General features: G+C 42.7%; 1 protein-coding gene across 8 annotated transcripts in view; it reads right to left on the bottom strand.

Annotated features, from left to right (window-relative positions):
- Positions 1–24,878, bottom strand: part of DISP1 (dispatched RND transporter family member 1) — a 222,089-nt gene that overhangs the window by 6,903 nt on the left and 190,308 nt on the right. For all 8 annotated transcript variants that reach the window (XM_075530549.1, XM_075530583.1, XM_075530576.1 and 5 more), the window contains 5 exons: positions 19,882–19,911; positions 10,037–10,160; positions 9,155–9,282; positions 8,536–8,633; positions 5,113–5,210 (listed from right to left, as the gene is read on the bottom strand). In XM_075530549.1, coding sequence (XP_075386664.1) covers positions 5,113–5,210; positions 8,536–8,633; positions 9,155–9,282; positions 10,037–10,160; positions 19,882–19,911 — 478 coding nt within the window. The remainder of the gene's footprint in view (positions 1–5,112; positions 5,211–8,535; positions 8,634–9,154; positions 9,283–10,036; positions 10,161–19,881; positions 19,912–24,878) is intronic.

Below are 24,878 nucleotides of genomic sequence, written 5' to 3'. Positions count from 1 at the left end.
CCTTGTTAGATAGTAGCAAGGGTGGAGTTGACTTAAAATAGGGGGTAAAGGAAGAGAAGAGAGAGAAAAGGGGAAACAAATCCTGTCTGTAATGATACTTGGCTTCTAAAACTACTGGCTAAACTGGAGAGGTTTTCTTAAACACTGAGAATAAAAAAAAATAAAACAAAAAACTTACTGATAATGAGACAATGCTGACTGATAGCAACCCTACAGGACAGGGTAGAGCTACCCCGGTGGGTTTCCAAACTATAGTTCTTTACAGGGAAAGCCTGGCTTTCTCACACAGAGTACAAGGTGGTTTCGAACTGCTGACTATGTGGCTAGCAACCCAACTCACAAGCACTATGCCACCAGGGCTCCAGGAAGAGAAAAAAGGAGGAAAATTAAACCGCCATCACTAGGCTCCATATGCTGGCCTCTCTTTCCCCATGTATCAGCATTTTAACAGACTACGCAGAGCTTCGCCAAGGAAAACAACAAACAAACAAAACAAGGGCCCCATAGCCCTTTGCAAAGCAGGCTTAAAAATAAGTTTCTGGGGTTCTGTCAGCTGCGTGGGGCTTCTGGCTGTACACACGAGTTGCCATAGTAAACAAGGTCTCGGGAACAAAATTTCACAGTCCTTTGACAAAGATTCCCGGACGGCTACAAAGTGAAAACAGAGCCATGGTTAAAAGGTCTCCGGCGGGGGGTGGCTGCGAGATCGGCCACCCTTTGGGCTACTCCAGGTATGCTGCCCCCAAGCCCTGCTCTCTTTAGCAAGCCTCACATGCACCCTCCTCACACTTACAGATTCCATGCGGGGCCCTGTTGGCAATGACTGTCTGTGCCCTAGGAAACTGAAAGGCAAGATGAAATAATTAAGAAACCCAGGAGAAGCAACTGAAACACCATTTGGGAGAATCTAAGAAAACAACATTTCCATGAGGAGGAGGTTAACAGGATCAGAAATAGATACTACGCACTTTGGAGACAAATGCTTGTCCGCGTTAAAAAGTGGCATGTGATTTATAAATGGAACCTAGAGATTGAACTAAATGTGCTAGAAGCACACACAGGCGACAAGCAAAGCATCTGGTCCCACTGAGCTGTTTACACTGATTGCCAGACACGTCTGGAGTTGGCTCCTCAGCAATTAAGTTCTGCTCTGTATCATTTTGTGTTTGACCCATCAACTTGATAGTTGTTAATAATCAAGGGCTTTAAGTACAGTGACGAGCATTTGAGCGTGGGGCGGCGGGGGTGGAGGAGAGGGCAAGACTGCCAAATATTCTAAGGACAGAGCCTGCTCAGACCACCATAACAAACCAAAGTATTTCAAGGGTATACAGCTGAGAAATTTTAAATGGTACGGTGATAACTGGAAACTTAAGCTGCTAGTCAAAATGTTTATGTTTACTTCAAGATACTAGATGCATAAATTATCTTCATGAAAAGATTGATTTTATGAGTTCACAGTGGAGTTTGAAATTAGAAAATAAAGATGCTTGAATTTTTTTAATAGTGCTCAATTTTTCATGCTAAAATTATAAGCATGCTCTTTGAGGTAAACTTTGGGGTCTTGGTTACCATTTTCTTTACCTGTTAGGGAAATGTATAACCAAACATAAGGCTCGGTTGTCAAATACTCATGAGGGGACCACAAGATGACCTTCTTGCCAAAGCATATGGAGGAACTTCAAAATGCTCGTGGACAAATGAAACAAAAAGAGAAACTGGTTTTTTCCTAAGACGTTTTTGAAGCCCCTTCGTTTAATTATGGTCTTCGTTGGTGACTAGAAAGTATGCTTGCCATGTTCCTGCCAGGACTGACAGATTTAAACTCTTAATTGTCCGAATCTTATCCTGAGCCCAGTAGCAAGAATTATGCAGGCAAGCAGTATACAAGTATGCCTTTAGATAAATCTCAACTTTACAAACGCATCAAGTCATATTGTTCCGCTGACAACTGGAGGTGTGTTTCACTAATCCGCAGAAGTTCAGTAGCGTGCCTTCAAGGAGCCACTGCTTCCCCATGAGTGTCTTTCAGGGCAGTGGCGGCCAACGGTCCAGTTTCAGTATGCGGGAAAGCTGGATTTATTCTAGAAGTCAACGTGTTACTGATTTCTATGGTCCTTGAAATTGACTGGGAACTCCTTTTATTTTTCCCTTCTGGCTGCTGGGGAGCTTAGAGGCATGTTTGCAGCTTACCACCGGCATATGGACAGAGCGATTGTGGGGCATACATGTTAGGTTTGCTAAGTCTGATCCTTGTCTTTCTTACTTTCCCATTTCTATAATTCGTTTAACTTATTTATCTTTGGACACCTTTTGGTAAGGTACCCTAATATGCTGATTTTTATCATCTAATACATACAGATCACCTAATACATACATAGTAGAGAAATCACAGTTATAAAGCCATGGGGTGGAAGGGAGAGGTGACAAAAAAACCCCAAGGGTTTAACCTGGAAAATAAATAAGTACATAAATAGAACAGAATTACTTCTTGGGGGAAAAAAAAAACCTTCTAGATTCCTTACTCCTCAGATCTAAATATTGTTCTGAGTGTCTACAAAAGGAGGAAAAGTAAACTGAAGTGGACTTAGGGTCCCCATTGTCATACAAGTTTACACACACACACACACACACACACACACACACACAGATAGATAGATATAATGGCACAGTAGCTTATTGGCTCTTGAGTCTTTGAGTATCTTCAGAGCCTAAAATGTACTCAACAGATAAACTGCTAGCTCTAAAAACAAAATTAAGAAGAAACTTATTCCATGCTGCAGTGCAATGCCTCTAGAGAGACTGTGGTGCTGGGGTGGTGGGGTCGCTCACATCCCTGGAGGAAGGGTGAAGCTTGGTGGAGGAGAGTCTGTTTCACTGCGGCTGGCGGAATGCGGAACAGAACTGAGCAGAGCCAGGAGATCAGGGAGGAACTCACGAGGCGACCTGGGCAGCCATTTGGCTCTCAGAGCACCATACTTTCACACAATTGACACACGCGACTATCCCTCCCTCCGGCATTAGCATCTTACGTGTTTCATATGGATATGCACATGATTTGTGAGGGCATGCTCTATGTATTCTGCATTCATTCATGCAGCAGCACAATGAGACTACTGATAAAGAGGATCCCTAAGAATCTTTTGTCCCGACTACTCCACTGAGCACCTTGTTTTTTTGGGGTTATTTTTTTTTGCTGCTGAAAGGGGTTTAATGGACAACAGTGTGGGTGTAACACAGGGCAGCAGAGCTGAGCACAAGAAGGCAGGGTTGGTTTTAAGGAGACGTGCCAGCGGGCCTTGGGGGCTGTTGGTTGGTGAAGACTCTCAGGGCTGCATAAGTCTGGCTCTCCAGCACTTCCATTCTGTTTTCCCTGCAGGTCTCAGGGCATCCCCCTTCTTTTCTCTGCCTCAGTCGCCAGCTGCTCTGCCCGGATGGCCTCGACCAATTTCTTCCTTGCTTTCAACACTTCCTGAGTCTGTCTCTTGATATCAGCACAGGTGATCTCTTGTCCTTGGATGAGGGGATGATACAGCTCTACCGCGGGGATAATCTGCAGGATATTTGATGAGTTCTCACTGGTGGGGGAGGGCTGAGTGCATGATCCTGTATCATCAACATTGCCCAGGGATTCCTCTGAAAATGCCTGTGCAGTTGATTTCAATAGATCTGTGAATTCCAGAGTAGGTAACATCAACTCCTCACTGCTTCTGGCCTGGAGCTTCTGCAGCCTCTTGAGGGCACATATCTGCTGAGGCTTCCTCAGCATCTCCTCCCCCTGCCTGTATCGGACCTCATCGCCAGGGGGAGAGGTGATTTTTGTGACAGGTTTCTGGTATATACAGCTGGTCCTCCTTTAAGGGAGGGCAGATGCACGTTGCACTTGGACTTTGGAGTTGCGGTCAGGTTTTTCCTTCTGCGAAATTTGGTCCATCATATTTCTTTTGTGGATTCCCCAGAAAGGACCGGTTCTGAGAACAGGTTGTTGGAATTTTACCCATGGCTGCAGAGCTGTTCTGACGCAAGTCCCAGGTCCACAAGAATATGGTAGCTTCCCGGTTCACAGGCCGCAGAAGGTATCCAATCCGGAGGTAGGCAGGCGATGGGGCAGGCTGCTGGGGCAGGTCTGAAGTGCCAAAGTAGAGAGCCTGACGCAAAAATCCACTGAGCACCTTGTTGAGAGATCAGGTGACTGCATGGGCTTGTCAGGCTGGCTCTTAGCATGGACCCGTTACTCAATTTTTGACTAAGCAGTGACTTTCCCTTGTAGACTTATGCTAGGAATACAAAGAGCTCCTTTTCAGCCTGGTTACTGTGCTTGGCCAGGTCCATCAGTTCAATGAGATAGTAGCTTCTACTTTGCCTGGAAACATGGAATTGACACTTCTCCCAAGCCCAGAGGTGAACTTTAGAATTATTGGGCTTCAGAGAAGGCTTAGGGAGGAAGTCATAGTCTCCTTACATCTTTCTGGTCTTCTGAAGCAATGAGACATCAAGGTAATCTGGGTTGGATTCCGTGAGCTATTTACATGGATGTGTTTCAAAGCCCTTTGATGTCCCCTTCCCTAGTCAGGGCCCAACATTTTCCTGTGAGGTCAGGAGCCCTAGTGACCTCTGGGTAGCCTGAAAGTCAGGTATTTAGCTACATAATGAAGATGCTGACAAGTGCCTCTGGGGGAAATACAGGGAACAATTATACTGGATTAGTTATTCCTTTTGTCAAGAGGGGAAAAAAGGGAGTGTGTGAGAGCTACAGAAAGAGTGAGAGTATATGCTAGAGCTGGGTGGGGACTGGGGAAGAAAAGAAAATCAGAAAATAAAATAAGAGAATGAGGAAAAGCCCGAGCTTTTAATTTTTCTGAACAGAACTACGCTTCGCAATAATAAAAAAGGTTCGTTATAAAGAAGTTAGCACATTTGAAGGGTGGGGAAGCAAAAAGACTTTGATCCTGGAATCGGAAAGAATGCAGGGCTGGTCTGCTGGTGTTGCCACCTCAGCAGGTAAACTGTTTTAGGACTGGGTCGGAATAGATGCCAGGTTTAGCAGTAAAAGGAACCTTAATAATTTAAGCTGATTTATATTAAAAGGAGATTTCAGCTTTATTTACATACCTTTGAATGATCTATATTGCACATGGATTTGATTGCAGGTAAATTCCATAATGTGTCCCCTCTAGCTGACGTAAATACCACTCTGGAATATCGATCACCTGGTGATAGAGAAAACGAAAGGACAAAGATTTATGAATTATTCATTTATTCCATTAGACTCAACATTTAAAAGCAATTCAAATGGAAAAATCACATGGACAATTCTTTAGCAGAGGAAAATCCATTTGTTGATGAAATCCAAGAGAAAATGCAAAAAAAAAAAAAAAAAGACTAATGCTATTACCTAGCTCAAAGTCCTTCTGTACTCACTGTATCTTGGAATTGTAACGTTTACAAACGAAGTCGACTTCTGATCTGTCTATAATTAGGAAGAAGAATCCTTAAGGAACTTTCGGTAGGAAATCAGTTCAGCGTCTTCTTAATTTCCTAATATATCATAATGGTATTTTTAAGAAACCACAGAGAATGAGTCATTAGGGAACATCAATAATGGATGACCAGGAAGTTCTCATTGGCAGCTAGCCAGAGAGGAAAGACGACAGCCAGGCGATGGATTCCAAAGCACTAAGCAGAGAACGCTGCCCGCAGCAGACAGACGCAAACCTCCCATTCTGGTGGAGAACTAGAAAACTAGTTCTCGAAAAACTAGAACAAGTTTGAAAATCGGCTTAATAGAAAACCGTATTACTGAGGAATACTGGACAGAGCATGGCTGTAGGAGCCACACCTGGGTGTCACCAAGCCCTCCTGTTTACAGTGTGTGACCTCAGGCACCAACTTCTCTGAGCACCAGAGGTCATGATTAAAAATGGCGACAGCAGCACCTACCTCGAATAGTTTTGAGAGTTAGAGAGAGAGAATAAAACACAGATGCTCAATAAATATTATTTGTCTCCTCGGTCATTAAAAAAGACAATATGAACAAAGAAAAACAATATAGATTCATTTTACACAATCTAAAATGCCTACTGGTGGTAATGAATGCATGATTAAAGCCTTATTCCACGAGGTTTCGTTCACAATCAGGATGTGATTGGTTCACAGTCAGGATGTGATTGGTTCTAGAAGGTAAAATCAGCAATGCGGAAATGGCATCATTTCATGTGCATGGAGCCAGTCCCGGCTTTAGTCAAGGAAGAACTTATTGCTTAGGAGACAAAAGGTGTTGATGACTGAAATAGAAACAGGACTTTATTTGATGGATTTGACAATGTTCTTTCTAGTTTAGAAATTAACTACAGGGCGTTTGGCAAGCAATAACATAGCAAGACTGAGAGAAATCAATAGCCAAAGCTTGCAATGAATCAGAACTCAACTTTCCCGATACAGTCAAACCTGCGAAAGCCGGACCCTAGCTACGTAAAGAAGAAACTTACCAGAGCAGGAAGACACAAAGTCGATTCCGCTACAGCTAAGTCCCAACTTACAATCTCTTTGAGTTAGAATGAAATGCACTGAGAACTGTCATTTTTGGGTAGATCTTGTTAGTAATATATGTGATGTAGGATGTTGCACTTGGTTGACGTGCTATTGTCATGGCAACCCTCAAAGACAAATAGATTGGTTTATAAAGATGCTGATAATGAAAAATTGAAGTATTTCACTTTTGACAAAACGGACTTACACAAGTCCTGGAAATGGAACCACTTATAAGCTTCGGCCATGGGAGCAAGATGAGACTTCCTATTCCCACAGAGTTACAGCCTCAGACACCCGCAGGGGTGGTTCTACTCTGTCCTAGAGGGCCGCTCGCTATGAGTCGTCATAGCCTCAATGACATGGAGTTTCGTTTTCTGGACCTGAATAGCAAGCATCAGAAAAGTAGTAAGGCTGCCCTGTCATAGGCAAAACACTGTGTGACCTGGACAAACAAGGCCAACCTGGCACATTCTGTTGGCTCTCATAGGTTTTCCCTGTATTTTAAGAGAAGAGGCTGAGCAACACCTAGAGACATCAAAGATCCAATCAGGTCTTCTAGGCCGCTAGTAATCTAATAAAATACACTCTGAAGGAGGATTTCCAACAAGAAAAGAGGAAGCAAGGCGACTATTTTAATAGTCAGTTAATTAGAAAATGTCATTAGTCACAACTCTGTGCTCCTCGGCACTAGAAGCAAACTAGTTAATGACTTAACTGGTGTGCGGATGGCGCAGGACTGGGTGGTGTTTCGTTGTGTTGTACGTCGTCAGGTCGCGCTGAGTCGGACCGACTCGATGGCACCTGACCAGCACCACCTGCTAGTGGCTATAGAGTTGGCGTCACCGCGTGGTGGCTCCACGTGTGCTGCGGAGGACTGCCCCATAGCGATCCCCAGGCTGTGGCCTTTCCGAAGATCACCGGGCAGGGCATCCAAGACACCTGGCTAGACCAGCAGTTAACCATTGGTGTCACTTGGCCACTCCTGTCTCAGAGACGGTGAAGTCTTCATGGGATTGCTCTAGATTTCTAGGTCTTCCAAGTTTCCTGGTGTTGACAGTGTACAGTCTCGCCACTTCTCTCCTCTCTATTCCTTCCCTCACAAGGTTCTGCCTTACAAAGGTTCGACCTTTCACAGGTTTTCCTCTCGGTCAAGATCTCCTTCTCTGCTGGCAGCTGCACTTGGGTTTGCTCGCACAGTGAATCTGTTGCCTGCATTAGAGACCTCGGTCTGGACTCATGGTCTCTGAGGTGTTCTTGCAACCTTGGCCCTCATTTCAGCACGGCCTCAGTCACTATTTTTACGACTAGTCAGCTACACTCATTCGTATTCTGTGCCAGGCCTCTGCAGAATTCAAGCTCGGGACCCCTGGACTTGGTTTTTGCCCATCTCTTTATCTCTGATGCCTACTGCTGAGGCGGGAATATGCTTTTTTGAATGAATCTACACTTTAAATTACTCTTTTGGGTAATATGCATTATTTCAGGGTGCAGATAAAAATGGACTTAAGACTTAACTAGGGTATCTTTAAAGTAGACCATACAAAGAGTTTTAAAAATAACTTGAAAACTTGGGAACAGTAAAGAATTTTATTAAATTTATATCTTCCTTAGAGATAAATGTAACTCCATCATCGCTTATTGATTTTATAAGGAAGTAAACGCATATTAGCAGTTGATTGATTTAGTCAAATGAAGAACAATTACGCTGAAATCTCTTCGAGCACAAGAGAAATGGTGAAGCTGTGTGAATATGGGCCACATACTCCAGTTTAGACCATAGGTGCCTAACTTTATTTCACCTACCACCCTTAAAAAACCATTCTCAGCACTCTCTCATATGGTCCATAATCCAGGACAAACTATCGGCATCTGCCTTTGCAGGTGCCACCCCAGCCCTTCCAGACACCCCACTTTGGGAAACACGGGGCCGGAGCATAGCCATGTGCAATCTTGAAGTCTGGGTAATTGCAGAGGGATGGTTTCCCCATACACGGTGCCACTCACTTGGAATGTCGCAGAAAAAGCTGTCTTTGTGGAAGTTCCAGTCCACTTCTCTTTTTTCTCTTTCGTAATGGTCATCTGACCATCTATCGTCCCGATGGCTGAAATACACCAAAAAATTAATCTACAATAAGCCTCTGGCGATTTTAAGACTTATAAATATACGTGTAACAATATATCCTGAAAGCCTGGACCTATTTAGTAATTAATATGAAAGTCAGTTCCACCAAGGTTGTAAATCTTCATGGGGGCTGACAGCCTGAAATTTCTCCCAAGGAATAGTTGGTGGGTTTGAACTATTGACCTTGAGGTTCGCAGCCCAACACCTACTCAACAGTGCTGTCAAGGTTCCTTGGATTGTATGCGGGGTGGGGTGGGGGGATTTCAAAGAAATTGTGGGAAATGTCCATTCTCTTTTAATTCCATTTCCCTTCTTTTTGAAGCCTTTAATATAAGCAACTAACTTTCTCACTGTTGACAAAGAAAATCGAACCTTCATATTCTAACAGAAATAAAAGGTTAAAAAAAAGCCAACTTAAATAAATTCAGTCGCAATTTTTTATTTTACATTTTTAAGGGTGGAATTCATTAAACAATGCATTGCCTACATTTTAAAACTTACCTTTTGGCTTGTTCATCTGCATATTTAAAAGGATAATTTGCCAGTGTTGCTTTGTATCCGGTATTTTTCACCATGTTATTCCATGTGACCAGTCTTTGACCTATTGTGGTCCCTCTGGGCTCAAAACCCTACAGCAAAACATGACACATTCCCGTTAAAGCGGTCATGTCAGGGGAAGTGCAGTCCCAATTATAGTTTGGAAAAGGGTTGTCAAAGTGATCCATGGCTTTCAACCAAACACACAGACACTGCTCACAGCCACTCCTGAGAAGCACGAAACCACGATGAGATGAGCATGACCGCCTGTCCACGCGGATGGAGGAAAGCCTACCCGCAGCTTATCTTTCCACTCCATCCCTAAGTGTCTTGCAAACAATTAATTTTATGCAGCAAAAATATGGTCGAACTAAATTACGTATGTCGGAGTGCTCTGACAAAGGGTGTCATTTATTGTACTAGATGCAGATGCAGGATTTCCCTCAGTACTCTACTTCCGAAGGCTCACATTGCCTAACACGAACTCTGCTCGCTATCTGCTAAAAATACGAACACTGCTTTACTTTCCTTTGGGGAAAATACACACTGTCTTAAAGAAAGTATAAAACTGCTTCCATAGTATTCAGTCTGCATCTTTTTAGCTTAAACATGGGACTCCAGAAGGAAAACTTGAAGATTTTTGACAGCAAACCTGTTCCTTAACCCTTGTGAACCTGCGATTACAGTAAAACACATGGTGGCAAGTGTAGGAGAGCTGTCAGCTGACTGACGTGTGGAAAAGTCTGAAACAGAAATGGGGTACATGGAACAAAAAGGGTTCTTTTTTCAGACGATCTGGACTAACGATGGGAGAGAAGCAAATTGTACTGGCAGAATCCTTCTTACCAGCAGTGGGTCAGAGAAGTCGGGAAGCTCTGGAACTAATACTCCGACCAAGGCGCAGACCACAATAAACACGGTGCACAGGCCCAAGACCACCACAGGCCAGTCGGCTATCAGGGCCGCGTAACTACAGAGCAAAGAAAAATCACAAAGGCCGTTTAGAAGCGACACAAAGTGTGTTCATTCCTAAGAGAACTTGTTGGATCCTCATCATTTATGACCTGGTACAGGTAGCTGGAGTCCCTGGGTGGGCCAGAGGACTGGCTGTTAACCAAAAGGTTGAGGCTTGCATCCACTCAGGGGCCCCTCAGAAGAAAGGCCTGGTCTACTTTTGAAAGATGAGGCCCCAAAATCCTCAGGGCCACAGTTCAACTCTGACACACATGGGGTCGCCTGAGTCAGAGTGGACTTGACCACTATTTGTTGTGTTGTTGTTGTTTGTTTTCATGCAGGTGTTTAACCTTCCTTTCGTCCTTCTCTTCTCGCCCAGCATCCCTGCAGGGAAACATGCATTTGCTTACATTCTATATGGCCCTGAAAACAGCAATGATACACAGAAACTACAAAAATAGAATGAACACACATACACATTACACTGTGAGGTCCCTGAGCGTAGAGATTCGTGTCTGCGTTGTTTATTGCTGTACCTAGAAATAGCACTTTTTAGCTCGATCTGTTATCGCTCTGCTTCTGCAGGCCGTGCGGTTGGCTCCAGTCAGTGAGAGGCTGGCTTAGGGCGAGTCCAAGTGTCGGAGGAGCACTGCCCTTCTCAGGGCGTTCCAGGGCCGCCGTTTCGAAGGTAGGTTGGCAGACCTTTCCCGTGATGCTTACAGCGAAGTGCATCATCCATGATTTGTACCAGCCAGGGACTTGTCTCTTCCTAGTCTATGAAACTCTCTCCCATGGTACCAATCCTACTATCCAAAGCCCCTTTCTTTCGGAAACCCTTCCCACCTGCTCTTTCACTACAGTCTACTGAAAGATTCGAACTTTTACTAAAATTCAAAATGTGTTAGGCCAACTTTAGGTTTCTTGGCTTTTTAGAATGGGGGGTGGGGAGGGCGCATTCCTTGTGGGCCATGATGCTCCAATTCTCGCCAACGTTCGTTCCTTTGCTGCTATGAGACCACTTCTGGCTCATTGAAAGAGGCTTCTTACTCATCCATTTGTGTGACTTCTTCACAATTACACTAACGGTTCTAAATGAAGCCGGCTGCTCTAACTGACGGTCTAGAAAAAGCTACTGTATGCCTCTTGGAATAGATCGCTGAATTCTATATTCTGCACTCTTCACTTCACCTGTGGGTGTCTTCACATGTATTATCAAATTACAACTGCAATCAGGACAATTAAACACGACGACACATTTACACTTTAAGGGAGTACGACACAGGCAGTTTTTCCTTATTGTTCTTTTAAAGTAATATTATGAAAGTAAATAAATAATAGTGTCTCCCCCTCACCAAATGCACTGCGGCTCCTGGGCTTTACATAGGCTATATTACCCCACTGAAGTCTCACAACCACCGTGTAAGACACACGGAAGCAGGCACAGGCCAAGTAATGTGTTCAAAGTCACAAAGCTAGCTAATATGGTGTCAATTTGGGACTTGAGAGGATTCCGAGTGAAGGGGTGGAGTCTAGTCTCTAAACTGGGCTATAGCCAATGAGGCCTCTGTGTGGGCATGGCCTTCTCCTGAGAATTCTGGGAATTCCGGTATTTCCTCCTTGGAGGCGAGACATTTTCTCTCTCTGTGGACTCACTCCCTTGGAGATGCTCTACTGACAAGACACATGGCTGACTTCCTGCGAGACATCCCTGAGGAGAAGCCACATGGACCTACCCTGATGCAGCCAGAACCGTGGACCTGGAGCAGCCACATAGAAACCTCTGCCAGAGCTGAGATCCTTACAGAGCCACTGGATCCAAAGACTTTCTACCCACTGGCCTGTGATCGTCCTGCATTCGGAGTCACTGCATGTGTTTTGTGAGTCTGAACAGGACTTTATAGATTGGTATCAGACATGTGGGCTAATATTGGACTTTCGGACTTGATCTGGACTGGGCTGGGATGTTTCCTCAATTGTCAACTGCTCTTGTGTATAAAACTCTTTCTTACACACATATGAGTGTCTCTATGAATTTGTTTCTCTAGTTCACCCAGACTAACATAGCTAGCAACCCAACAATGAGGTTCTAGAGTCAATTAAATACCACATGTCCACTCTTATTCAAACACAAGAGAAACAAGACATTTTCAATAACTAAACTTGCCACTCAAGTCTGAGTTCCCAAATTCCTATTTAAAAATGAAATTCTTATGCTACACCAACAATTAATTTCATAGCTAAGCAAAATGACATAGCTCGACAGATTACAAATTCAATATTAGTCACTCGAGCGGACTTTCATTCAGGAAAGCGTATACTAGTTAAGATGGAGTAACCTTTTATTAATAACTCTGAATGTAACAAACACACATAAATCATAACCTGCTGACTGTGGGTGTGCAAATGTAAACGCCAGTGGTCAGTAACGCTCACATTAGAGAACACACCCAGGCTATTTCCTCCTCCACCAAATGCAAACTAACATGAAAGCTACTGGCTTTGATGCAATGCGGCCTGCGTGATAATGGTACATTTTAGACATTCTATTCATGGCTTCAGACTTAGAGTCCTTTACATTTTGTACCTTTAAAAGATCAGCTCTCTGAAATGAAAATGGCCTCAGGCTTACACAATTACCCATTGTGTTTTATTTTAAATGGATCCATTTTCTTTAGAAAAAGCTACAAGTTATATATATATATTTTTTTCGGTTTTTGCTTTTCACGTACAAACATGTTATCAGTGGAAGGCAGCAGGCCCCTAATTGCTTAGTTTTCTTTCATACTATGGTTTAATCCACCCGTATAATGGCATTTTATTTTGTGCGTTTGAGAAATGTGCACACACATGCATTGCATAGCAACCTTACAAGCCCCAGTCAATAATTGCTTTTCTTCTGTTTGAAAACATTTGGTTTTGATTTTGTAGCTCTGTTATATACCCTCTATGTGCACTGACAACATATGGAAAGTTTATGGCAGGAATGATTTCAGCACTTTCTTCCAAACATTTTTAACCTTACTATATTACAATTCCACTTCCGCACCCAGCAGATGTTTCTCACGCTAACCTTTCCTAGAGACAACTGTTCGCACTTAGCAAAAGGGGTCACCATCCTGAGCCCAGAGAGCACCGCTGGGGGAGGCCCGTTCTCATTACATTCTACTCAGGCAGGCTTCTCTTAAATGCCACCTCATTTGGATGGCTGTTTCTGCTTCTCCTGCTGTCTCTGCCATCATGGAACTGTGGATACCACATGGGAAACAAAAGGTTCGTGGGCAGCATGAAATCCAGAGAAGTAAAGGACATTTAAAATTGTCTATAAATAGCCTGGCTATATATTTTTTAAACAGGCTGATTGCACTCCTAGAGCCCCCGAGTTCAAGGTATGTATCTTACACTCAGGTGTCAAAGAATAAAGTGCCTGCACATTATTGGAAAAGTGACCACATGTGCATTAGAAGGGTTTTCAAAGAGACCATTCTTTTTCTTGCATTAGGCTCTTCTGGTATCAGATACTAGTTTTCTGGCAGCCTCCTGTATTTGGGGGCGGGAAATCTTTAGACACCACCACCACACCATTGTAAATGCAGTCCAGTGCAGTCACACCTAGCTTACAGCAGACAATCATTTTGCAGTGAGTAACCAAGAGACAGTTTTCCCCAAGGCCCTACTACTGTCCCTAATGCCTGCAGCTCTGTCCGTATAACTGTCCCCATTATCTTCTCAACAGGGGAGGTCTTAAGGAGTACATCTTTCTGAAGCACGCATTGTCTATGAAGGAGCAGAGTGAATGAGGATGCTCAGGGAGGAATATTACACCTGAGAGAGTGAGTGTGCACACTGCGTGATATCCTGGACACGGCATGACACTAGAGTTTTCATGCTTACAGCATGGCAAGTCCCTCAAAAATATGTGTGGATTCTAAACCACCTTATTCTGGGGTTACTCTGGAAATAAATCAGAAATCGATGTAAATAACCTAAAATTCCTAAAAAACAAATTCACTCGTATGTTAGCAAAAACTTGAAATAGACAAGTATGCAAAGAAGGTCCCTCAGTCTTGGGACTAAAGACAGATGGCTACTCTGTGAAAATATGTACCCGTGTTCTGGGAGCATATAATGAAGACGCTCTTGAAAATGGCTTACCTCAACTATTATTACAAAATGTTGTCAAGAAAAGACGAGCCACTATGAAGATGCCCCGCCCCCTCTCTCTTAATGGCTGGGACACTGTATTTTCACTCTGTACTGCCCAACTTCAGTTGCAAATCCTCATGAAAATGCTTTGCTCTTACTCGTCACAGATGACGGGATGGTCTTCTTTGATAGATTTCACTCAGAAGTGGGATACGGAAGGTGCGGTGCCTTCCAGGACCCTGAGGTACTGAGGCCTTGGGCTGTGGTACCAGCCAAGCTGTTTGGAATCTGTCTCCACAGCCACTCAGAAATTGTCTCAAGGGACATCACCTCTTGAATCCAAGCTCCACTGCCCTGCATTATAGCACTTTGAGATGGACTGAAAGACTTGGTTCTGTTTCTTTCTAGGACGTTTCTTATCTCTCAGAAGGACAACAGGAAACTCCGGTTCCAGAGGCAAACTGCAGCCATCTTTGAGGACTCCTACCTAGGAGGAGGCTTCAAAAGTTTGCGGGAAAAAATCCCTTCATTTTTTTGATTCCACTTTTTGTACATTTTTAAAATAAATCATTTTATTGGGGCTCATACAACTCATCACAATCCATACATACATCATTTGAGTAAAGCACCCTTATACATTCGTTGCCCTTGTCATTCTCAAAATTCGCCTTCCACTTGGGTTCCTGGAATCAGCTCATTTTCCCTTTTTTCCCTCCCCCTCCCCTTAATAGTTTATAAATTATTATTTTATCTTATCTTACATTGCCCAGCATCTCCCTTCACCCACCTTCCCGTTGCCCATCCCCCAGAGAGGAGGTTACAAGTAGATCCCCGAGATCGGTTCTCCCTTTCTACACCCCCTTCCCTCCCAGTGTCGCCACTCTCACTGCTGGTCCTGAGGGGTTCATCCATCCTAGATTCCCTGTTTCCAGATCCCTACTGCACCGGTGTGCATCCTCTGGTCTAACCAGGTCCGCAAGGCAGAATTAGGATCATGATAATTAGGGGGGGGGGGGGGGAGAACCGCATTCAAGAATTAGAGGAAGGTTTTGAGTTTCATTGTTGCTACACTGAACCCTGAGTGACTCATCTCCTCCCCACTACCCCTCTGCAAAGGATGTCCAGCTGTTTACAGATGGGCTTTGGGTCCCCATCACGCACTCCTCTCATTCACGGTGATGTGATACACCCCCCCCCCCCGCCACCTTTGTTGTTTGAAACCTGGTCCCCTTGGCCCTTTATGATCTCACATGTTGGTGTGCTGCTTCCATGTGGGCTTTGTTGCTTCTGGGCTACATAGCCGCTTGTTTATTTTCAAGCCTTTAAGTCCCCGGATGCTATATCTTTCAATAGCCGGGCACCATCAGCCTTCTTCACCACACTTACTATGCACACATTCGTCTTCAGCGTTTATGTCAAGAAGGTGATCGCACAATGATGGTTTTTGTACATTTTTACAAGCTTCATTGTAGTATGTGAATAAATTTTGGTCCTGTCTGGCTGGTGTAGCCTTACTAAAGACAGAACCAGTGGCCACTCCGTGGATCATTTGATCTTTCTAAATTTGTTTTTCTGGGTAGCAAATTGGGTCTAAACGTCCCTGAATCAAATAACCTCAATGATATGTCTACTTTGATTGGTAAGTAGAGGCCTTTAAAAGACACCAAGACAACTTTCCTGCAGGATACTATTTTCAAGTTAACAGGGCAAAGAGGAGATGTAAAAGGATGCTCCTAACCCAGGCGTTTGCTCGATGGCTGTCTCTTCTTTATACCCTCCTTCGTTTCTGATAATATTCTCTTCTACCTTCCTCTTTTTCCTGAGAAATCGATTAAGAAACTTTTTCTGCCAGAAATGCTCCTTAAAATCATTAGCATAGATGCTAAAGATTTCATTAGCATAGATGCTAAAGATTCCTCTTGTATCTGTTCACCATTAGGAAACAGAGAGTTTGGCAGCAATGTTAAGGATTTCACAAATTGTATAAAGAATCTTACAGATTTGCTGAAGAACTTTAAATCATTGTTGAACTTTACCATCCTGCCTTCTCTGGTTTTCATGGACTGGTCTGTGAGGTAACTGAGACCAAGGGAAGCTCAGTTATGAATGGAGCAGGCTCAATGGGAACTTTGCTTTCAATACAGGTAAAGCAGCCACTGAATTGTTAGATGAGTTATAAACAAGAGATTACTTGAGGCTGTTCTAAAAGCTACAATTCCCTGTGGGCCCCCCTCCGTGACTGGCAAAAATGTAACTTTTGTAAAGAGAACAAGGATGAGTGTTTTACGATTATCAGAGCTGATTACTCCAAAAGTTGTCTGAATGCTTTGGCCACGAAGGTAGTAGTGATCACTCGTCAAGAATAAACCTCGATGCATTCTCCAACCTGTTTCAATTTTCCTTGGTCCTACATCCCTTTTAGCTTAGTTTTGATACTCCTGTCAAGCTATGAGGTGGAGATCATTTTATCCAATTGGAATTGTCATTTACAATTTACTGAAAGAGGACAATAGTGTTTATTTGGTATCCTCGGATATACTGAGACCGATTTTGAATGAGAGTGCACACAGCAGGAAGAATCTGTTTGCTCTAGCTAAGTGCTTATTCTCCAGATGCCCGATTTAACCCAACCTAGTCTCCTTCTCCTTCTCCTTGAGCTAGGCATCACTTGCTAAAACTCTCTGGTACCAGCACATCTACAGATGAAGACCAGTGTTTGATAACCAAGTGGACTAAGATTCAAACAGATCTGTTTATAAACGCCTGCAAAGATACACCAATAACCCCTAAAGCCGAAGTTAAGAGAACTAGTTTCCGTTAACCAAGATTCCCTTTCTACAGGTCCAATATCTCCTGTCCCAGCCCCTGTAACACCCCTGTTCTTCTGGCTAAGAAACCAAACAACAGGGGCTGGAGGTTTGTGCATGATCTGTGTACTAGTTCTAAAGTTTCTAGTTTTCCCACACCCTCATTTACTGCTTTCCACTATCCCTCTAAATGCTATTCTTTTTTAGAGTTATTGATCTTTTGTAGACACACACACACACACACACATTTCTTCTTGTACATCTGGAAATCCAGTGTTTGTTTGCTTTTGCCAGGAAGGGGGTGAAAAGCAGCAATTTATCTGAGCTGTAATTCCACAAGAGTCATAGAATCTCCCATTTCTTCTAAATTCTTCATGCAGATGTGCAGCTTTTGCAGTCTGTGGAAAAATTCAAATTGCTACCCTATGTTAATGATTGATTAGTATGCGCTGCCTCGCAGCAGGCTCACGGTGCTGACAGTATTGCTCTGCATTTGGCTGTGTCCAGAAGTCAGAACTGTCCTGACCTCTGTGAAGTTCGTGGGCTCCGTGATCCCCACAGCAGCTATCTGTACTGATAAACAAACGTTTAGTTTGCCTTTTCATTACTCCTAGAACAAAGAAATAATTACAAGGATTGTTTGGGACTTTGTAGCTATTGTAGAATCCAGATTCCCAAATCTTCTCTTTTAACCCAGACCTTATTTAAAAATACTTTAAAAGGCTTATGAACCACATTCCTTCCAAAATAACACCAGAAGGTCAGGAGGCCACAGGAAAATAAAAAGATGCTCTGGCAAAAACACTTGTTTTAGGGTTCCTTTATGATCACTTAGATTTGTGTTCGTACTGGTGCATGAGGTATCTCGAAATGCTTTAGATGTATTGACTCGGACGCATGGAGGATGTTAGAGATCTCGGGTCCCCTGTAACCTGCAGAATGATCCTGTACTTCAAGGATGCCATCTCTGCTTCTGGGCTGCGGCTGCTACTATTAAACGTGCACAGAGCACCACGGACTTTGTACTGGGTCGTTCTGTAGCTGTTTGTGTACCTCATATTGTCTCTAGCCTGCGTGAATTCCACCTTGACTCAACACCTGTTAGGAAATTCTCCTCTGTGACTGCTTCTAACATTAAATTGCACTATGTGTTTCGCTTAAAACCAGCCACCCCCTCCCTGAAGCGGACAGGGCCACCTGCCCTAGAGAGAGCTACTTGACTTCGACTGAACAGCTTTCAATGCCTTGGAAAGATGCACTCGCCACTCCTTTAGCAGTGACTTCGTTCTATTTTGGTGCAGCTCTTACTTCAGGCCCAGTCCTCGGGGATCTCACTTAGAGATGGGTTTGCCATTACAACTGCTAATGACGTCCTTGAAAGTCAAACCGTTCCTGAAGCTACTTCAGTCCAAAATGGCTGGCTTAATAGCTTTCACAGAACCCTTAAAATCGCTTCAGGAAAGTCTGTTCATGTCTAAACAGGACAGACACTATTTTGGGATTGTACATGAGTTCAGCATATTATGGAAACAAAGAAGATTTCTAAGCTCTTTGAGAACTGCCGTAAAAGAAAGAAAGAAATAACATCTAAAAAACCACAACAACACTTTAATGGCAGCCCTTGTGGATACTCTGCTACCACTCTATGGACTTGCTGTAATAAAACATAGATTCACCAGCCAAAAGGAGAACCCCGAGCAGAAGTTTGGGCAAACAATCGGCTTCAAGAGCAGCTAAAAAAAATTGCTTCTCAAGAATCCCCTCAAAGCACCTATCGATAACCCAAGTAGTTGCAATTTAATTTTTAAAAGCTTTCAAAAACATCGAAACACCAAGAGTTGGAACAAATAAATGGGAAAAGGCGGGTGGCTACCAAGATTCTGCCACAAAATTACCAATAACGCTTAGTCAAAACTTGTCCCATCAAATTTCTTACATAGTCGTATGATATATACTTTATCAAGCAATTTAATGGTGGTGGCAATTCTTCAGTCGCTAAATATGCTGCCTCCTATATGGGTTCCCAAGACTCTGTATACACAAGTAGAAAGCTCAGTCTTTTTCCTGAGGAGCTTTCGGTGGTTTTGAATTGCCGACCATGCACATCGCAGCCCAATGCTTAACCCAAACATACACACACAGTATATACACTTGCAGAAATGAAAGGGGAGTTTATTCAGATTTTTATATTAATTTTACTACAAAGTGATGGTAACTCTTCTAAGGCAGACTTCAGAATTAAGAGCATCTGAATTTCTATAATAATATACATGGAATCACTAAGTGTAAGAACATCTGATAAGATGCTCTATTCTTCCAGAAATACATATCCATTTAAAATTTGCTTTTCTACTGAAAACATAAAACATATCTTCACATGTCAGATTGCTTTCAATCTTATCAAAAATATTAAGCACAGACAAATTGTTGAAAATAAACTGACTTGAACTTAAGTGCTGGTAGTTGGTGGAGTGGTATCTCTTTCTTCAACAGCGAAGACAGTGAAAGGCAATCAGTTACAAGAAGGAAACGCAAAGCAAGTAACCAAATATACATGATAAAACACAAGCAACATTTAAAAGCAAAAGAGAAAAGATTTACCTTGAGATTCAAACCAGTTTTAGAGAGATAGGATACTGTAAGCAGCAAACTTCAAAGAAATACTTTTCCTTCACAAAAAATAAAAACAAGGAATCTGAAAACAGCGGCAAAAAGTGGGGAAAAGATCAGAAGGGGAAGGGCATGCAGGTGAGTTAATACTTAATAAAATAAACCAAACAACTTTACCTTTTTGGTAACTTGAAAGGCCTGGATGGTCTGAAAAAAGAAAGAAGCAAAGGTAAGACAATAAAGAACACCGCGCCATGACACACACAGCTTTCAAACACGTGCATAGCATTTCTTGGTCTCTCTCCTTAGGAAAGAATCTTGGGAGTTTTAAATGCACATGGAGTAACAATGGATGTGGGCCATCTTGTGGGTCAGACGGATGAGGCAGGAGAGGCTTGTTAGGAAGCAGCCTTTCCCCAGACACCATCGCACTTTCCCAATGGAATCAGACATTTTTGAGACCAGATTCACGCCTCAGTCTAAAAACAGGAACCCACAGCCCCAAGTATCCAATCTCAGCTCCTTCACTTTATCAAGGATTTCCCAACATGTGTATACGTGTACACACACACATTAAATAAGACATCAGAACCTTTATAAGAAACATTCCATTTCCTCTTCAAGATACCAATTGTTCTTCCATGTTTCAGCCTTTTGACATCAGACCTCACAATCCATTTTAGCATCTAGTGGCTCATACACTCAATGACCTCTTCCCCATACCTTATGCATTCCAGAATGCATTTTATATTAATCTGAAAATTATAATATTATTACATGTCTTCATTAGGAACGTTAAGTGAAGTGAAATGTTGAAATCAAGATGGCAGAGCCCTCATGGAATGCAAGGACGGGAAAGAATCTTGAAGACTGCACCCCCAGTCCCAGTCTTAGAGATGGGCCTCAGCTTGCCTTGGCACCCAGGGTCCCAGCAGCAGGAACAGTCAACTGCGGGGCCAAGTCTCTGCATGTTTAGTCTGCTGCTCCCTGTCCAGTATATGTGTCTGTGTTTAAAATCAAGGAAGGGAAACCACAAGGACAATCCTCAAGTATTAATCTATCATCCAAGGAAGGAAGTGTCTTTTCTCGGTGGAGATAAGGCACATAAAGTCAGTTTCCGCAGCATGAGAACTCCTATTTTAAGACCGTGTCTGAGACCAAACAGTTACAGCACTACTCAAGAACACCAAACAATATGCACTAGAAAAATCGATCTATGGAGAACTCATTTTTGAAAGATAAGAAAAGCAAGCTATTATAGGCATAATGCAGGGTCCATGTCTTCTTGTATGTGTCTGCGTCTCCCCGTAGTTGTTGGCTAATATATGGTTCTTTGTAGATGTCAGATCAGTGTTCGTTGGATTAATGAATGAGCATATCTTTCTGCTGTTCTCAGACTAAAAAGCTTGAATTTGATAGTCAAACGATTAAAGGAAGCAACATGCAAGGAATAAAAATAACAACTTAGGTAAATTTTGCTTTATTTTTTTGTTTAGTCTCTCCATTTCTTACATTAAAGAAATGCTCACTATTGAAGGAAAGAAACCCGCTTAGTATTTTTGGGTAAATATATTACAAAACAATGTGTTTTCAAATATAATTGTATATTGATTTTCACGATATAATTCATATTCTATACAATTCATCTATTTAAAGTGTCTAGTTCAATGGTTGGTTGTAACTTTTTAGAGGGGTACAAGCAATGCTACCTTCATTCATATTGATTTTTAAAGAATATGTTGCACTTTTAATAAGCTGTAAGAAGAAAATTGTGTGACGGGGAAGGTAAATAAGGTGCTAAACAAGGAAGCACAGCACTTGTGTACAAATGCTTCATTTCTCACTCCTCGTTTTCCAGTTACACAGTCTCAAAGCACATCTTGAATGTCCATGAAAGGATGATAGATTTTGTTATCTTTAGGCCTAAAATGTTCCCCAGAGCCACAATGCTGGGAAAGCTCCGACTCTGCAGTTACAAAGCAATAGCTTCACTACGTTTTTGGGGGTTTTTTTACTGTAAAATTCATGGATCTATAACAAGTTTACTCCCAAGAGACAGAAACGATAGATTCACCACATTCCTTTTTCTTGAGGAAAGATTTCATTTTATGTTTCACTTGAGACAGTAAGTAGAGATTGTAGGCATTCGTTGAAAGAGGAAAGCTGAAGTTACCACAAGACACCTCATGGGAGAACACGAGATCCCTTTGAAGTTTTATACTAATGGACATGACAAACACATGTTTGAAACACCCAAGTCACAACGACAGGTAAAACATGAACTGTTTGGTTTGCACGGTGTTTCCCTCTTTAATTCTGCCTTTAACATTTCTTACATAAAAACAAACAAACCTGAAAAAGGCATATATGGGAAATCATAATTTTTAGAGTAAATGTAGTTATCATTTGTAATCTGTTTCAGACTTGATATTTTAATATCTATCTATCTAAAAAAAGTCCTCAGGATTTTTTGCCCAACTGTGGAAGTGGGCAACAGTCCTCAGGATTTTTTGCCCAACAGTAGAAGTGCTAAAAATAAATAAATAGCCCTAACCTCTTTAACAAGGTGTCCTGGTGGCACAATGGTTAAGTGCTCGATTGCTAATCTAAAGGTTGACGGTTCTAACCCAGCCAGCAGCTCTATGGGAGAATGACCAAGGGACCTGCTGCCATAAAGATTACAACCTAGAAAACTCTGTGGTCATCATTCTACTTTGGTCCATGGGGTTGCTGTGAGTTGAAGTCAACTTCCTATCACCCAACAACAACTTCCAGTACAAAGAAATGGAAAGAAAGAAACCGTCTTTCTCCACGATTAATTCATCTTTTAATGCCATGTGGTCAAAGCATATGGCCACCCCCCAAATGAAATGAATAGAAATAATCTTGGGGCAGGGGGCTCGGTAGATGATTGAGTTAGGGTTTGCCTTCTTTCTGTTGAGAAAAAAAAACACAAGTTGATGACATTTGCAGCTACCCCCATCCTCCCACAGAGCGTAGTGTAGATAAGGTTGTGTTATTTTTCCGCTCCCACTCAAGAAAGTATTTCTGCATGCAAGTGGGGCACAGTGACGTTATTCTATGGTTAAGTTCAAATCCACTTAAAAAAATAGTGAGCTTAGAAATGTGGGTCCTCCTAATTGGTAATAAATTTCCCTGATGCTTCACACTTCAGAGGTGTCCTGGGAGCTGAGAACGTTGGCTCCAGGCCCCTGATGACCAGTGCAGTGTGGTATGTGCGCTCACCGCTGTGAAGACTGTGAAGTTCTCTGGAGGAGGGAAGGTGGGAGGTACTGAGCAGGGTAATGGAGAGGCTGGAGCTGCAGCAGATGAGAGACAAAGGCATTAAAAAAATGTGATAGAAAAAGCCAGAATAACAGGAGGGGGAAAATTCCCAAGACACAGGAAAACAGGTTGAAAAGCTACAAATGGTCCCCACATGTGTTTGTCCTTGGCCCCTCATCCCCTCTCTCTCCTGTAATAACTTTTGTCCAACAGAATGGCGATCGGGAATAAAAAGGGGGGCACTGCAACATGAAAGGTTCAGTTCTAGTCCTCACACAGCTGTGGGGTTCATATCACCACTTACAGAGGGCCAGCATCAGGTTTCAAGTGTCCAACAGTGGGTTTTTTGCATTCAGGGAAGTGAAAGCAATAGAAAATAATAGCTTTCCATAGTTCGGAACAGATGAAATGGCAGAGCTAGGCTTTCCGCTTTACAGTGAGTGGGCAAATTTCAGGAAGAAAGTGCTCAAAGCAGCACAGGGTGGCCTCGATGGCCGCCCAGGGTGGGCTGGCTTCCTTTTGGTCAAAGGGTCCTCTGGAAGCAGTAACTCCAGTTCAGTGCTGGCACGGGAGGAAGAAAGCATCCGAAAGTAGAGGGTCCACACTTTGAAGAGCGTTCTTTCTAACCAAAACAGAGCCATTTTTCATCAGCAAGTATTTCCATGAATCATCACTGGCACTCTTGGGTTCTGTCATAAAGATGAAACAGATACCCTTGGAGACAAGCTAAGCTTGGCCTCTAATCCATCTTTCATGCACCAGGGCTAACTGTTTATGGTCTGCGTCAAGTGATTTGAAGGATAACAATAACCACAACACTTGCGTAACACTTTTCCTGGACACGCACGAGATATCGACTCAAAAGTGGCGGTCATCTGGACGTCTGAACGGTTATAACTGAACAATCACAACTGCTACCTTTTAAGATCACACAAAACACACAATAAGCTGGGAAGGAGGAGAGCACTGGAGCGGGTGCTAACATTTAAAGGACACCTAATAAGTGCTTTGTATATGTTAAAGATGAAATTTTGCCCATATAAGTAAATACTTAAGAAAATGGTGGATTAGCAATCAAAAGCTGTGAGGCAAAACCTGGGCTCTGACACACGTTAGTTACGTGATCCTGAGCAGATCTTTACCCTCTCAGGGTTTGGAACCTAAGGAGAATCAGAGTTAAAAAATGAGCTCCTCTGGGTGACAGTTCTCTGTAAACTGTGGAGGATTACTCCACAGGAGGAAGAGCATTCTTCTGGCTGTTGTTACTACGACTACACCATATTGTAAGGACATCCAAGCAGTAATTAGGAAAGCAGAGAAAAGAATAATGTCCTTTATTAATGAAACCGCTGTGCACCTTCCCGATAGCCTTCAAGTCATTGTGTACATTTGTGAACTGATATGAGTCAAAGGACACTTGCTAAGGACATCATATCCACAAACCTCATGAGAATCAGAGACTGTAAAGAATCCTACACCAGCCTATCTAATCTCTCCACGTGACCAAGAGGAGATAGGGCCAAGATCACAAAGCAATTCAATGGTAAAGGAGGGGCTAGAATTCCGATTTCCTGACTTCAATAGGCGACTTTCATTTTTTTGGGGGGCGAGGGTCACACCAAAATTAAAATGAAAAAGAGAAAGTATACACTGAAACAGGCTACTGGACATGGTTATGAACCTGAAATTGAAGGCTGAACAGCGACAGCTTCTTAACAAATGGACCATGTGTCCAATATACATAAATGCATACCCTTCTCGGTGTTTTCATTTCCAATAGCTTTAGAATACTATGTCTAGATTTTGTTCAATGTAACAAGTATTGATTTTGTGCGCTCCAAATTACAAGAAAGAGCGCCAAACTGAATTCGTTTTCCACATTTTTTTAA

The sequence above is a fragment of the Tenrec ecaudatus genome, chromosome 1 (assembly GCF_050624435.1).
Source record: "Tenrec ecaudatus isolate mTenEca1 chromosome 1, mTenEca1.hap1, whole genome shotgun sequence".
NCBI classification, from domain to species: Eukaryota; Metazoa; Chordata; class Mammalia; order Afrosoricida; family Tenrecidae; genus Tenrec; species Tenrec ecaudatus.
This window is presented reverse-complemented; position numbering and strand designations above follow the sequence as displayed.